Below are 16,972 nucleotides of genomic sequence, written 5' to 3'. Positions count from 1 at the left end.
GTTTATCACCGTTGACTTCATCGGTGCAGCATCCTTAACATGCTTCAGAATACGTTCCTTGTCCTTCACAATGGTTACCAACCGTGGTCCTGCTCAAGCCTAAAGAACGGCCTATTTCGGTGTTAGTTTCTCCCTTCTCCGAACGCTTTACCACGTCATATTTGACCTCCATCGTGATGACCTTCCTCTTCTTGGATGAACTATCATCGGAGGAAGTACTTTGGCGTTTAGGAGCCATTGTAAATTTGCGAAAATGGCAAGGAATTTCAGCAACGTCTTAGCACACAACCGACTGAACTTCAGGCAGACACGCGATTGAAGTGGCGTCCTTTCGTATTGTTACGCTTGGCGTCCTCAACCGTCCGAGGTCGTTGTTCGGTCAATTTACCATACAGTTTAATAGCGTTAATTAATTTATGCACCTCCGCTCAAAAACTAGTTCTGCATATGAGGTATCGTTAAAAAGCATAACAAAACGTCGTAACCTTGGAATTTGTGTTGTAATCTAACCAGAAACTTAGTTTTTTTTAATTATGTACTGGAAACAAGCAATGATTTTTCATTATATTTGCGCTTTTTGGACTGTTTTAAACTGCGCATCCCAAGCTAGTGTATTCATTCGCCCGCAAACTAGTTCCGCATATGCGGCGTCACTAAAAAAATTCAAAAAATACGAAAAAAAAAAAGTGTCAAAAATCATCATAACCTCAAAATTTTTGTTGTAATGTAACCAAAAACATATTTTTATTATATACTGTGCTAAACTATAAAGGATTTTTATCATAGCATGCGTTTTTTAAAAGCGTCGTTAACTCGGAGCGTCGGAAGCGTCAGCGTCGTAACCTCAGAACAAGCGTCGTAACCCAGGACGGATTTTCCATTGAATATTTAAGAAAAAGCGTCGTAACCTCGGAACGTCGTAAGCCGGAACCGTCGTAACCCGGGGACCGCCTGTATATATATATATATATATATATATATATATATATATATATATATATATATATATATATATATATATATATATATATATGCTTAAAAAATCACAGTAGATGCACGTGACTTCATAAATAAGCGAATCCCACAGGAAAATGATAGTTGGAAATCCAAGCACTTTCATCTTTACTCAGACATTGTCAAGGAGCTAATGAAATACAATTGGAGAGAAAGGTCTCGGGTACAAAACAAGATCAAGAATACCAGATGGTTAATTGTCAAAAGGGTAAAAATTAAGAGATAATCCAGGATTATCGGATATCACACGGTCACAAACTTAAACAGATTTGACCCTAACCGAAATTACAAAGTATCTTTACAGTCCAAAACATGTAGAAACTGAATATATTAATTTTGTTGCTTATATTTATCTACAACTTTTTTCATTATGAAAGCATCAAGTTTAAATAAACCAAGACTTAAATTTAGAACATTTCTATTATTTGACTTGATAAAAGAAGATTCAAGGATATTCCTTTTAACTGTGTCATTACATGGGACTAAGGCTCTTGCTTGACTCCAGTTAATAGGATGGTCTAAATCTCTCATATGTACGAATAATGCATTCGATATTTGCCCAGTTCTCACAGAATATTGATGTTGGTTGAGACGTTGTGAAAGAGATTTACCCGTCTGTCCGTAATATACTTTATCACACTTTTTGCAAGGAATTTCATATATGCAGCCTGGAAGATCTTTAGGAGAATTTTTGATTACTAAACTCTTGACATTAATATTACTGAAAACAACATTTATGTTAAAAAGCTTTAAAATTCTAGGAATATCTAAAAACCTTTCATCATAAGGTAATTTTAGAATGTTATGCTTACTAAATTCAAGTTTGTCATCATTAATGGAATAAAATGTTTTTCTAGTTCTTTTCCATGCCACATCTACAAAAGTCCTTGGGTATTTTAAGTTTCAATGCAATATCATAAACAGTTTTAATTTCAGCGTCAATAAACTGCGGGCTACAGACACGTAAAGCCTTTAGGAACATCCCAGAAAAAACAGAGAATTTAACATTTTGATGGTGATTGGAGTAGTAATGAACAAAAGAGGCAATATTAGTTGATTTTCGAAAGACTATAAAGGTGAAATTTCTATCATTTCTATGGACAGTTACATCAAGAAAATTCAAATTACAATTTCTTTCTTCCTCTACAGGAAATTTTATAGAAGGGACTAAATTATTGAGATTATTAAGGAATTCCTGGAGATTTTCGTGAACTGGCCAAATACAGAAGATATCATCCACATATCTAAACCAAATAACTTTTTGGGGCAAAATTCTTGGTAAGAGTTTTGTCTAAAAAAATTCCATGTAAATATGGCTAAGGACAGGAGATAAGGGATTCCCCATAGCCATGCCAAACTTTTGTACAAAAAATTCCCCATTGAAACAAAATTTACTATCTCTGATACATAACCTTATGAGACTAATGAGGTTTGCTACACTTAAGGGAATGTCATGACGTTCTAATTCCTCCTCCAAATATTCAAGTAAGTCATCTACAGGCACTTTTGTAAATAAAGAGACAACATCAAAACTAACCATATTAAAATCATAATTCAAATTTAAACTATTCAATTTGCTTTACAGCCTTTGCTGGCTGTAAAGCATTGTCCTTGAGAAGTCGAATCACTAGCGCCAGAGCTAGTACTGTCTTGAGGTTCGTCAAGATCATCTTCAGTGGCTTCTTCAGCATCTTCTTTGTCGTTGTCATCGGGCAAGGTTTGATCATAGAGAGATTTGGCCTTTGTCCTGATCATATTAGTGTCTGAAGTCACGTTTTTTTTCCTGCAATCAGCAACCCACAAGGCTAATGCAGCTTCCATTTTCACAATTCTCGTATTACGTGGAGTTACCACACGTTTCACTTCTTTATTGAAGCTTATTGCAGCAGGTTTGCGGATGTTAGCTTCATCTTTTTTTATGTAGTGCACTGTCGATTCATTCACTCCATAATGACGTGCCACCGCGGCATAACTTCTGCCCTGTTTTAACATATCTAAAAGTTTGACCTTTTCACTGATGGTCATCATCTTCCTCTTCCTCTTCCTCTTCTTCTTGGGCTCACTAGAGGAATCTTTCGCAGGGGCACGGCGCTTACGAGGCATTGTAAGGGCATAACGAAAAGTTAATTTCGAACACAACACTTAAGATACGTGAGACACAGTTGACAGCTTGAACGAAAGTGGCAAGATACAACAAGGGAAGAAGAACTGGCTCTCCACAACAGAATGAGAGGAATTGGAAAAGAAATAACACCCAGCAATGAATCACAAGAAGACAAACTAAGAGACAATACCACAGAAGACAACAGGAACGATGAGCTATCAAACAACTGCTCAGGAAGAAACACTGAAGAAGTAACAGAGAGGATAGAATGGGTGGAAAAGATCAGACAATGGATGAAGCCTGGTACAGAAAGAGCAAAAATCCCCCCCATTAAAGCCTACAACACAGGGAGAAATTAAGGGAGGAAACAAGTGAAGTTAATAAAATAATGAGACTAATACACACCACCATTATCACAGAAACAAATAACCTTGTATATGTAGGAGCAAGACTAGTAGCAGAACTCATGGGGATACAAACAAACAACACCACCATCACAATCAACCCAACAGAAACCAAAACAGCAACTGCCTTGGCAAAGGCACCTGTAAAAATAAATCATGGTGATGAGATCTGACTTGAGTAAACTGAAGGAGATGGCAGAAAAGAGGTTAAGAAGCAAGAAAACAAGGGAGGAACTGAACAAAAAATACAAAGTACAGGAGAAGGGTACTAAACAACACATTAGAAGATATAAAACAGGCTTAAAGCCAAAGCACATAAGATCCAACATTACATGAACAGGAATAAAGGATGCCAACGGAACTAGCTATTCAGAACCAACCAGAAAAGACCATAGTACAGCCAACCAAGAGGGGAAGACAACCACCAGGAAATTCCTGAAGCCGAACCAAGTAAGAGACTCTGGGAAAATGTATGGAGCAATCTGATATCACACAACCAACATGCAACATGACTCCGGGAAGTTAAGGTAGAATAAATGAGATTCACTGAGACCACAACAGACTTGATCAGGAAAGAATATATGCAGAGACTTAAGGGCATTGCCAGTAATCAGATACAGTGCAGGAGTAGTGAAGTGGACAAAGGCTGAACACCGCAGCATAGACCAGAAAACTAGGAAACACATGACACTACACAAAGCACTATACCCAAGAGCAAATTTGGACAGAGTATACATAACACGAAAGGAAGGAGGGAGAGGACTACTGAGCATAGAGGACTGCACCAACATTGAGAGCAGCGCACTCACAGCACTGGGGCAATACATATCTGAAGACTAGTGAAAACAAATGGCTCAAGAGTGCATGGGAAGAAGTACTGATAAAAAAAGTTGCCGGAGACCCTGAAATATACAGACAGGAGAATGACAAACAGAACGGAGGAATGGCACAGCAACCCAATGCATGGACAGTACATTAGACAGACTAAAGAACTGGCCAGCGATGACACATGGCAATGGCTACAGAGGGGAAAACGATAAATGGAAATAACATCTCACCCATATGCAAGAAGTGCAATGTGAAAAACGAAACCATAAACCACATAACAAGTGAATGTGGCACTTGCACAGAACCAATACAAAAAGAGGCATGATTCAGTAGCAAAAGCCCTCCACTGGAGCCTGTGCAAGAAATACCAGCTATCTTGCAGTAATAAGTGGTACGAGCGCCAGCCTGAGGGAGTGATAGAAAAACAATCAGGCTAAGATCCTCTGGGACTATGGTATCAGAACAAATAAGGTGATACATGCCAATAGGCCAGACGTGATGTTGATTGACAAAATCAAGAAGAAAGTATCACTATTTGATGTCGCAATACCATGGGACACCATTGTAGATGTGAAAGAAAGAGAAAAGATTAATAAGTATCAAGACCTGAAAATAGAAATAAGAAGGATGTGGGTTATGCCAGTGGAAGTTGTACCCATAATCATAGGGATACTAGGCACGATCCCAAGATCCTTGAAGGGGAACCTTGAAAAAGTACATGCTGAAGTTGCTCCAGGAATCATGCAGAATAGTGTGCTCCTAGAAACAGTGGACATAGCAAGAAAAGTGATGTACTTCTAGGGAGGCAGGATGCAACCTGGAACCCCACACTATAAAAACCACTCAGTTGAATAGGATAACTGTGATAGTGAAAAAAAAATGGTAATATTACTATAAACTGAAATTACAAAATTTGTATGTGATGCACAAATTTAAAGAAACAAAATAAAGAAATAAAACTTTTCCTTCATCTTTGTGTTAACTGCTAGAAGCCAAAGCTGTCAAATAAATCAATTTACTAATGTGTCAACAGCTAGTCATAGGATTCTCTCTCTCTCTCTCTCTCTCTCTCTCTCTCTCTCTCTCTCTCTCTCTCTCTCTCTCCATAATTATTCATAAATAATTTCACTCTTCTTAAGTAAGGAAAATCTCTCTCTCTCTCTCTCTCTCTCTCTCTCTCTCTCTCTCTCTCTCTCTCTCTCTCTCTCTCTCTCTCTCTCTCTTTCTCTCTCTCTCTCTCTCTCTCTCTCTCTCTCTCTCTCTCTCTCTCTCTCTCTCTCTCTTTCTTTCTTTCTTTCTTTCTGTTTCCATGATTATTCATAAATAATTTCACTCTCTTAAGTAAGGACAACTCTCTCTCTCTCTCTCTCTCTCTCTCTCTCTCTCTCTCTCTCTCTCTCTCTCTCTCTCTCTCTCTCCTTCATAAGTCATGAATTTACGTCTTTTGATATCTAACATGCTACATCCTCTCTCTGTCTAATAATTCACAAATACAATGAACCCCCCTATTTGCAGGCAATGCACGATTGACTAGAATCCATGAATACTTCGAACCCCTCTCTAAAAATGCTTATAACTGCCTATCTTGAAAGTTCAGATAGCAAATGTATACTTATAGTATCATTGTACATCAATATTATTATTCTATTACTTTATTAATTTTTTAAATAATCTTATTAATATAATTTCAATGTCACCTTAAACATTTTACCATTAGAAATATATATGTACAGCCGATAACAGAGAGAGAGAGAGAGAGAGAGAGAGAGAGAGAGAGAGAGAGAGAGAGAGAGAGAGAGAGAGAGAGAGAGAGAGAGAGAGGGGAGAGAGTTAGAGTTAGAGAGAGAGAGAGACCATTGAATGGGCAACATCATATATTTGACCTTCAAGAGTGAAATTATGAATTATTTGGAGACATAAAGAATACTATGTAATATGAGAGAGAGCGAAAGAATAACTAATTAAGATATCAAAAGATTGAGATGAACCTCTATAGGCAACACTTCTTCCCCTCCGCCGTACGTATATCTTTTCCACAGAGAGAGTTACAAGGAATTACAAGGATTAGGAGGAAGACTTAATAGTCCATACAAGGAGACATCACATGCTCACTTATCTCTAGGAGCAGGTTTTACAATTAACCCTCTTACGCTGACTGGACGTATTTTACGTCGACATTTTTTGTCTCCTGTGTGCCGACTGGACGTATTTTACGTCGACTTACAAAAGTTTTTTTTTAAATTCGCGGAAAAATACTTATAGGCCTACCAGCCTAAAACTTTTGAATCACGCGCCTTGGGGGATGCTGGGAGCTCACGGATCAAGGTGTTGTTTTGTTTACAATCGTTATGCAGGCGCGCAAGCGCGAATTTCTTTCTTGCCGCACTAAAAAGTATCTGTGACACATCTCGGAAATTATTTCGTCACTGACATAATTTTTGTACCATTGTAAATTAGCCGTTACATGAAGTATTATATATGAAAATGTGTGCATTTTTATGTAGGATACAACAATAAAATACTCATGATTGTAGCTTTTATCAGTTTTGAGATATTTTCATATAAATAACGATAATTGCCAAAATTTCAACCTTCGGTCAACTTTGACTCTTCCGAAATGGTCAAAAAACGCAATTGTAAGCTAAAACTCTTATATTTTAGTAATATTCAATCATTTACCTTAATTTTGCAACTAATTGGAAGTCTCTAGCACAATATTTCGATTTATGGTGAATTTCTGACGACTTTTTCCTTACGTCTGCGCGGTAACTCTTCCGAAAAAAATCATACATGCGATTGTGGTAATGTTTGCACCATTTTAAAATTAGCCGTTATATAAAGTTTTATATATGGAAATGTGCGCAATTTCATGCACAATACAACTAAAAACAACCCATGGTTGTAGCTTTTAGCAGTTTTGAGATATTTTCATATAAATAACGATAATTGCCAAAATTTCAACCTTCGGTCAACTTTGACTCTACCGAAATGGTCGAAAAACCCCCCCCCCCCACCCCCCCCCCCCCCTAAAACGGCAATTGTAAGCTAAAACACTTATATTTTAGTAATATTCAAGCATTTACCTTCATTTTGCAACAAATTGGAAGTCTCTAGCACAATATTTTGATTTATGGTGAATTTATGAAAAAAATAACATTTTCTTTACGTCCGCGTGGTAACTCTTCCGAAAAAATCATACGTGCGATTGTGGTAATGTTTGCACCATTTTAAATTAGCCGTTACATAAAGTTTTATATATGAAAATGTGTGCAATTTCATTTAGAATACAACAAAAAATAATTGAAGGTTGTAGCTTTTCTCATTTTTGAAATATTTGCATATAAATCACGATAAATAGAAAAAAAACCACATTCGGTCAACTTTGACTCTACCGAAATGGTCGAAAAACGCAATTGTAAGCTAAAACTTTTACAGTCTAGTAATAGTCAGTTATTTATCTTCATCTTGAAACAAATTCGAAGTCTCTAGCAAAATATTTAGATTTATGGTGAATTTAAAAAAAAATCTTTCCTTCCCTCCGCGCGCTGATTCTCCGCCACAAATTTCCTAAATGTGTATGTACCATTCTCGGAATATTTGCTCCATTTCTATTAGGCATTTCATAGAGTTTTATATATGAAAATGTGCGCAATTTCATGTTGAATAAAACGAAAAATATTTAAAGGTTGTAGCTTTTCTTATTTCCGAAATAATTGCATATAAAAATATATATATAAAAAAATTCGACATTTGGTCAACTTTAACTCGTCAGATATGGTCAAAAACTGCAATTGTAAGCTAATACTCTTACAGTATAGTAATATTCAATCATTTGTCTTCATTTTGAAAGAAATTGGAAGTCTCTAGAATAATATTTAGATTTATGGTGAATTTTTGAAAAAAATATTTGTTTACGTCCACGCGTTACGAATTCATGCATTATTTTGTGATAATATTTTCTCTGTGTTGCTTTTATCGTTTTACAATGTGTTATATACCAAAATGATCGCAATTTAGTGTACATTACAACAGAAAAAAAAGTAACTTGTTACCTTTAACCGTTTTGCACACAGCGCGATTTGAATACAATTATATATGAAATTTTGTTTTTGCGCTATCATATATCGCATTATTTATATATGATAATGATAATTATTTTCATTTCTGATGGTTGCATACTTAACTTCAGCCAATGACAAAAAAAGGAGCAAAAAATTAACTTTTAATCTTGAAAACTAAGCGCGCTGTGATTTTTTGAAAAAAATATTTTTTCCGCTTCCGAGCTCACTCTGAAACACCTCTGGCACACGGGAGACAATTTTTTTTTTTTACCGCTTCGGCGTTCTAATGATTTTGTCTAGCTTTCTTTTGAATTCTTCTACGCTGCAGCTCTTTACAACTTCTGGTGGCAGTTTATTCCATGTGTCATATATCTTGTATGTGAAGTTCCCACAATGAGATGTGTTGTATCTCGTCAGTTCTAGTTTCCATCCATTATTTCTTGTCTGGTTTTCGTTTACTGTGAAGAGGCTACTGCCTGCTTTTGTTGTGCCTTTCAGTATTTTGAATGTCTCTTATTAGTTGTCCTCGCAATTGCTGTATTTCTAAGTCATACATGTTGAGGCTGTCTAGTCATCTTTGGCAACCTGTTTGCCTGATGGATATCCTTTCTTTGTGTTGGTCACTAAAACAGTACTGCAAATTCAAGGTTTGGTCTAACTACTGTACATATTGATGTGTAGAGCTGCAGCACAGTTTCCTTGTTTCTGTATTTGAACTGCTTCTTTATGTAGCCCATTAGTTTCTGTGCCTTTTTTTCATCTTTTATGCATTGTTTTGTGGATTTTAAGTCCTTGGTTATAATGACTCCAAGGTCCTCTTGATCTACAATATTTATGCTATTCCCAAGCAGCATGTAGTTGGCATGAGGGTTTTTTGTTCCTATTCATAACACTTTACATTTATCCAGGTTAAAAGGCATTTTTCTTTTTGACTACTCTCCCATTTTCCTTAGATCATTTCTGAAACTTTCCATTGTATCTGGGTCTGCTGCATTTACACCTTGTTTGGTGTCATCTGTAAATTTGGCTATCCTGCTACTTAAGCCTACATCAATGTCCTTAATGTAAATGAAAAACAAGAGCAAGCCAAGGACAGAACCCTGAGGAATTCCGCTTGTCACATCTGCCCATTCTGATTCTTCACCATTTATTACGACTTTTCTATTAGTTAGCCAGTTTTTTATCCAGTCTGCTATTTCTCTTACAATTCCTAAAGTTCTAATTTTAGTCTGAAAAAACTCCCAAGAGTTTTGATTGGCAGGATCTGTTTTGTCTGAAACCGTATTGGCTGTTTAACAAATTGTTTCTATGATTGTGATCCACAATTTGATTTGCAATTAAGGTCTCAAAAATTTTACAAGGAACTGATGTTAGACAGATTGGTCAATAATTTTCAGGCTTTTCTCTAGGATTTTTTTTTAAATAGGTCACATTACTTAGTTTCCATCCTTTTGTTGCCTTTCGTTGCTCTGCACTTTTTCTGAAGAGTTTTTATAGGCGAAGGACTAACTCCTCTTTTGACTCTTTAACTCCTCTTGGATGAACCCCATCTGGGCTGGGAGATCTGAACTTGTTGAGTTTCTCTATTTTGTTTTTAATGTCCTCTTCTTTAAATATAATTTTATCCAATGTTCTGCCCTTTCATATTCAATAGCTGGTACAGGGATTGTGGTAGTGTCTTCAATTGTGAAAACACCAGTAAAAAACTTATTCAGTAACTTTGCTAGTAAAAAACTTATTCAGTAACTTTGCTTTTTGTAAGTCTGAGGTCACTAGGTTTCCTCTATTGTCCCTTAGGAGACTTATGCTGTTTTTTATTGGTTTCCTACTAGTATCAACATGTGCATAGAGTTCTTTTGGGTTTTCCTCACAAACTGATGCAACTCTCTCGAGAGGGCTCGATGAGGTATCTATTTGTGTATCTATCAGTCCATTTCTCATTTTACCCTGAGAGAGAGAGAGAGAGAGAGAGAGAGAGAGAGAGAGAGAGAGAGAGAGAGAGAGAGAGAGAGAGAGAGAGAGAGAGAGAGAGAGAGAGAGAGATCCACCCTCACCCCTCTTTCCAAGTCTTGAAGGTGAAAGATTGCGATTAATTTTTGCATGTATAAACTAAAATTTTACTTATTCACTATAGCATTTTCTGTGATGAATTTATATTATTGCTGTTCACATTCATATTATTTGAAAATTAGTAAATCATTTATTTATTATACAAAAAACACATCTCAGTAAGAGAGAGAGAGAGGTTAATATCATTTTAGCATCATAAAAATAACATCAAAATACACTGATTAGTGAATATTTATCAACAGAAAAACTGTGAATGAGCAAGTACTCGTGTGAATAATTTTTAGATAGGTCCAACAGAAAAAAAAAAATCCGAAAATAGGCGAGTCCACGAATCTCAAGAACGCGAATACAGGAAAAATGATTGTCCATGTATTGGTTGGAGAGAATCTTTGTAGAGAGAAAGATGGATTTCCTGTATACAGTACGTTTGACCCTCGTTAAGACAGACTAAAGGGGGGCCTGGGTGTCCGTCTTGGCCGATTATCCAGTTTAATCAGCAATACTACCTATATACAGGCAGTCCCCGGTTGATGGTAGAATCGGTTAATGGTGATCCGGTTTTATCAGCAATTTATGGTGCCATAACAGGCCAGGTTTCGGTTATCGGCGCCATAAGGTGCCAATAGTAGTGTTTTGGCACCATAATATACTTAACAGAGGTGCCATTACCCAGTTATAGGTGCCATTAACCAGAACTAGGTGCATTAGCGCCATAAATCACTAAGTTTCGGTTAATGGCAGTTTTCGCTTATCAGCACCCCGCCGATACCAGGGACTGCCTGTATATACACCAATAAAATGCCTGTATGTAAAAGATGAAAAATGAAGAATAAAACTTGATAAAAAAGATAGAGTTCAGCCACATGATATGTAGTTCCCTAGGCCGAGACATGAACGCATAGTTGTCAAGTAAAAAGTTGAGTCTCTAAAATGAAAAGTAAGATAATGAAATTTAGATTACAGATTACAATTCTTTATCCAAAATCCTCAGGGTCAGATGTGTTTTGGTGTTTGGAATTTTTCAGACTTCAGAACTGGGGTCAGGAGCGTAATCAAACATCACTTTAGCAGCAAAAACATATGTTTTCATTTTTTCATGGTTTTTCATTTTAGTTTGTGAGATAATTAAGATCATCAATAATATCATTAATAAGATAATAGGCAATGAAGACCATATGTTCACTAACATATTGTTTTTAACAAAAACATTCCGTAAAATGCAAAAGTATGCATGATCAAAATAATTGTAATTCAACTTGTGAATTTTAACGATAAGTAAGACTATGAAATACATGTCATCATATCAGTCTTGGTGAGGGTTGTTCTTCATTGTTACTAGAGTCGTCATCAGTTTGCAGTCGTACATTAATGGTCTTGGAACAGTTTTCACAAGTGATGACGCATCACCACGACATACTGTGTGGGATTTTTCGTACCACTAGTATATTAAAGTTAATGTCATTGCTAAACTCCTGTTTCCATGAGGAAATGTTAATATGTAAAGCAAATTATTAGGTAATTTTTGTCATCAACAGTCAAAAAATCTTGATCATAGCAACATTCAAACAGTGCAATACATACATACAATTTGTTATTGAAATACATGTGTCTATTATTAGAACAGAAGTAGAATCAGGTTTTAGCTGTATACTCTTGGAGAAAGAACATTTTGATGACGTGAAGCTGACGATGGTGTAACGATAACACGAGTGCATGTGTTTTTAAACACAATACATAGGTTTTTATAGTGTATGTAAGGAATAAAATGAATTCCTTCTTTTTCTCAGTAGTTTGAGTGCAAAAGTGGTGGTGTGGTTCAGGGATTCTTCAACAACAGAGTAATTTTCTTTTTGCCTCAGAAGATATTTACTCATGCTGCATTGACATACCTTCAAAACAATATTCATCTCTTTAATCTCTTAAGGATAGAATTAAGCTGCATAGAGGGAACTAACAATCTCTCTCTCTCTCTCTCTCTCTCTCTCTCTCTCTCTCTCTCTCTCTCTCTCTCTCTCTCTCTCTCTCTCTCTCTCTCTCTCTCTCTTGTCATTTGCCATGTAAACACAAATATTATTCAGTAACTCGGCTATTGTCTTTGTAAAGGTTAGCTTTGTCATGTCTTTCTTTCAGCTGGCTACAGTGCACTTCCTATCCTTCCAGATAATAGTGTGTTGCAATAACTGTATTTACTTTGCTTAAGTTAAACCAATTGCTAGTTAAAAGCATTTTAGTTTAGTATTGTATAAATACAGAACTGTATATATAAAATAAAAATACAAATGAAAACTTTTGTATTTTTGGCAAGTAAGAAGGAAAATGGTACATGACAAGTGGAAGAACAGTAACTAAAATGGAGGACCATCATTACATACTTTAAATTTGCTGATCCTCTTCAGTGTCCATCTTATCTGGTACAGGCAGTCCCTGGTTATTGGCAGACTTGGTTATTGGTGATCCAGTTTTATGGCACTTGTCTAGCGCTATAAAATCAGCGATTTATGGCCCCATAACGGGACGAATTCCACTTATCAGCGCCATAAGGCACTTTATGGCACCATAAGGGTTCTTATGGCGTGCCATAAGGGTGCTTATGGCACTGATAACCGGTTTTCAGTGCCATAAGTCTCTTGAGTTTCAGTTAATGGCGGTCTCCGCTTACCGCCACACCCCCGGGAAGGGACCCCCCCCCCCCCACCCCCACCGACAACCGGGGACTGCCTGCATCTGGAATAAGAGGGTCCAGTTTGATGAGCAAGGGTCTACTGTTATTTGTTAGTTGTATCATAAGAAGTGATTCCTGTCAGTATTATATGAGCTTGAAAATAATTTTTGTTGCATTGCATTGCAGGTATATGATGATGCTGTAGCAAAAGGCCTCTTCCTAAATAAATACCAGCGGTCGTTATATAATGTTGATAGACTATCATCACAGCCCATTTGGACAGTAGAACAGACAACTTATACTGAGTTCTTCCGGTAAGTGGGAATTTGTTATACAAAAAAGTATCTGATGGCATTCTGTAAAAGCATGAACAGAGTACGTACTCGTTTGAAGTTTATTGGAGTGGGATGAATGATTCTGCTTTATAGTCTTTTTAAGTGACCTTAATAAAATAGTAATGCTGTAATGGATGTCTTTTTACAATGGGCATATCATTGCTTTACTTTGCCTTAAGCTTCTGTTCAAAGAAGAAGAAGAAGAATAATAGTATGCACATTTAAAAAGAAATGAAGATCCTGCTACTGTGTTGGATGGAGGATTCCTTCAAATACTGTAGGATTTTACATCTACATCTCTTTTCTCCTTTTTTTCTAAGTATAAAGCATTTTTTCCACTTTTGATCTTTTGCAATTGTACTTATTTTACTCATTATATTCTCTACGTACCTTGTTTTAATTATGGCATTCTCCCATTTTATATGTAGAATATATTTGTTGCTCTTTTGATTGTTCATGGTAGTGTCATAGAAATGAGTCCACCAACCAGTGCAAGTAGGCTAAGTCTCTTACATAAGCTATGCATGCAGGCAGTGTAGTTCTTCTCCCATATTTTATAGGTATCCTTGTTGTCTACATTTTAATTTTTTTTGTGAGGTTTTGCTTTATTTTGTGAGTACCCTTGGTTTTTAAATCTTTTAATGCTATCATGGGATTGCTTCAGTAATTAATTTTGCACGTTGGTTTTGCCAGTCCATTTCACAGTATAATAGTTTCCCTTTGTATCTTGGTTTTTATTCCCTACTTTTCTATTTTGTTATGATTATTTCCATCCATCATGTTTCCAAGTTATTATTAAAATCTCATGTTATGAGTGGTATAATTTATTATTACTGCATTATTGATTTGTAACCATTCTCCATCACATGTTTAAAGTGCCTTTCTCGTAGAAGGCAACAGTGCACAGTACCTCCCCTCCCCCAGTTTTACGTGTTTCATATTTCCGCTGTCCACTCTGTCGAGGATTTCTGTGGAATACATTATTCACTTTTCCACCGGGAACTGTCACTAATTTGCTGATTTTTCTTTGGGCAGTATCTCTAAAATTATCACTAATTCACTTTTTTTTTTTTTTTTTTTTTTTTTTTTTTTTTTTGTACAGCAGCATTGTGTATTCACTAACTACTGTATTTTTTCATTAAAATATAAGAGAGAGAGAGAGAGAGAGAGATGAGAGAGACGAGAGAGAGATTGAGAGACGAGAGAGAGAGAGAGAGAGAGAGAGAGAGAGAGAGAGAGAGAGGACTGTGCATTTTGCATTCAAGTGTAATTACAGTACTATAAATAGATTCTGTAAGGATAAAATAATGTTTCATGATATTTAGCTGTTGTGTTTTATTAAAGGAATAAGTATACTGTTTTAGAGAGATACAAAGAGAAACTGTGGTTTTTACATCAAGTTCTAAGCACAGAATAAATGGGTTTTGTTGTAAGTGAAATGATGAATGTTTCATTAATATTTTGCTTCTTTTTTTTAATAAAGGATATAATTATGTACAACTATGTTCAGAACTGATGCTACATGATTGCATAGAAGTTCGTTCAAAATTCACTAACTGGCAACCTAACATGCTTCATATTTATCTATTATTTCAATGCAAAAACACGATCATTGCATACATTAAAGCCAGAATATGTTCTTTAAGAGTGAAATCTGTCATATATTTCAAAACTATTAGAAAATGCAGTAATACCTTGGGTTACGAATTTAATCCGTTCCAGAACCTGCTTCGTAACCTAAAAAATTCGTAACCTAAATGGATTTTCCCATAAGAATGTTATAAAAAGCAAATAATGCGTTCCACCCGACCATGAATGACCATTTCAATTCATATTTTTCCATTTATTTTTGTTCACTAAGGTTGAAAATTTGTGTAGGAATTACATAAAATTATAAAATTGAAGAATGAAATTAAATATAAACACTAGATTTAATATGCATGCACAGTAAAACCTGAACTTCACCTTTGGCGAGTGTGGCTGCTGGCTTGACGGAGACGGGAGGAGAGGAAGGGGGAGGAGGAGAGGGTTAGGGCTAGGGGGGGAAATCTCCCTCCGTGAACACTTCTGGAAGACTTTCTGGTTCTTTCTCTCGAGAGCAGCGTTCACTACCATCACTAATTTTACGCTTACGCGACACTGTGTCGTCTTTCACAATTTTGAAAAAATATTTTTCTATGGAGGCTTGCTTTTGCCTGTTCTTTAAAGTTTTATAGAAATGACCCACCCCATTATCGATAAACAATTTTCTACATCGTCGAGAATATAAGGCCGTTGTTTCGTCAATACTGTAACACCTTTTTATGCTTTACTGGCTTTAATTTCTTCCTTTTTCTTCAAAATAGTGCAGATCGTTGATTGCGATCTCTTGAAGAATGCTGCAATGTCTTTCACGCGCTCGCCTTTATCATGCATTTGGATAATTTCCTTCTTCATTTCGACCGTAATCATCTCCTTCTTTCTCGTGCTTTCCTTCTTGCTGCTTGCCTTCGTCATCTTGGGAGCTGTTGTCTTTAGTATTTGGGTAATAGTAACGTATAAGCACTATCATGGAAACACAACACGTGCACAAATCACTAAGCAAATTTGAAAGCGTATCACGGACAGATGCGTTCAGTCTTACCGCCAGCGAGATAGTGAAAGAGTTATGGTTTAAAAAGGGTCAAGGGATGCGTGGGAGGAAGTCACGTGACCCTCGTTAAGTTTTGGCCAAAAAAAATGCGTTCGCAGATCCCACGCTCATCCGATGTCCGATGTAAACAATGCAGGCGGCCTCCCATGATGGAAATTCGCGCATTCGTATTCCAAGTGAAATTCGTATTCCAGAATGAGGGCGTCACTTCGTAAGTTAAAAAATTCGTATACTAATCGATTCGTAACCCAAAGTATTACTGTATAAGAAAATATCTTGTGTAGCCAAATTTCAGAAAAAAATTAGGAAACGTCTTCAAAACTTCCATTCACTCATTGCTGATGTATTTGACCAAAACAAAGTCCTCATCAAACCTCAGTTCAATTGTTAAATAAAAAAAAAACTAAAAAAACTTAGTCATAAAATTAATAGTGTAGCTTCCAAAACAACCATCAAATTTGAAATGGTCCTATTTAATTGTTTCTGTGCCTCAACGCTGGAAAAATGTAAGTTTGGAGATACAAAAGTAGAATGCGCCCACTGATATCAACATGTAAGTGGAGCATGTGTGATTCAACCATTAGAGTAGCGGTGCAACAAGAACCACCTGGTGTAACATACGGAGGTCTACAATGATTAGCAACAATGAAATTATCTTGAAAACATTAGAGGAATATTTAATTTTCATACAAGTAAAATTATTTATGATATGTTTTTAACCACTTTAGAAATCATGGCACACTCACAGATATTCGTCCATGTAATTATTCATTTGTCAGAGCCTAGGCCTAGGTGTGTTATATTTCTTTACTTGACACTTATCATTCACATCTCTATATTAACAATTTCTGGCCAGAAAGCA

At 36.2% G+C, this 16,972-nt stretch overlaps 1 protein-coding gene across 5 annotated transcripts in view; it reads left to right on the top strand.

The window, feature by feature from the left end:
- LOC135215260 (aspartyl/asparaginyl beta-hydroxylase-like) overlaps positions 1 to 16,972 on the top strand; it is a 176,088-nt gene that overhangs the window by 135,688 nt on the left and 23,428 nt on the right. For all 5 annotated transcript variants that reach the window (XM_064249793.1, XM_064249792.1, XM_064249791.1 and 2 more), the window contains one exon: positions 13,330 to 13,457. In XM_064249793.1, the coding sequence (XP_064105863.1) occupies positions 13,330 to 13,457 (128 nt within the window). The remainder of the gene's footprint in view (positions 1 to 13,329; positions 13,458 to 16,972) is intronic.

Source organism: Macrobrachium nipponense, chromosome 5 (assembly GCF_015104395.2).
Source record: "Macrobrachium nipponense isolate FS-2020 chromosome 5, ASM1510439v2, whole genome shotgun sequence".
NCBI classification, from domain to species: Eukaryota; Metazoa; Arthropoda; class Malacostraca; order Decapoda; family Palaemonidae; genus Macrobrachium; species Macrobrachium nipponense.
Note: the sequence above shows the minus strand (reverse complement) of the source record. Positions and strands in the feature narration are given on the sequence as shown.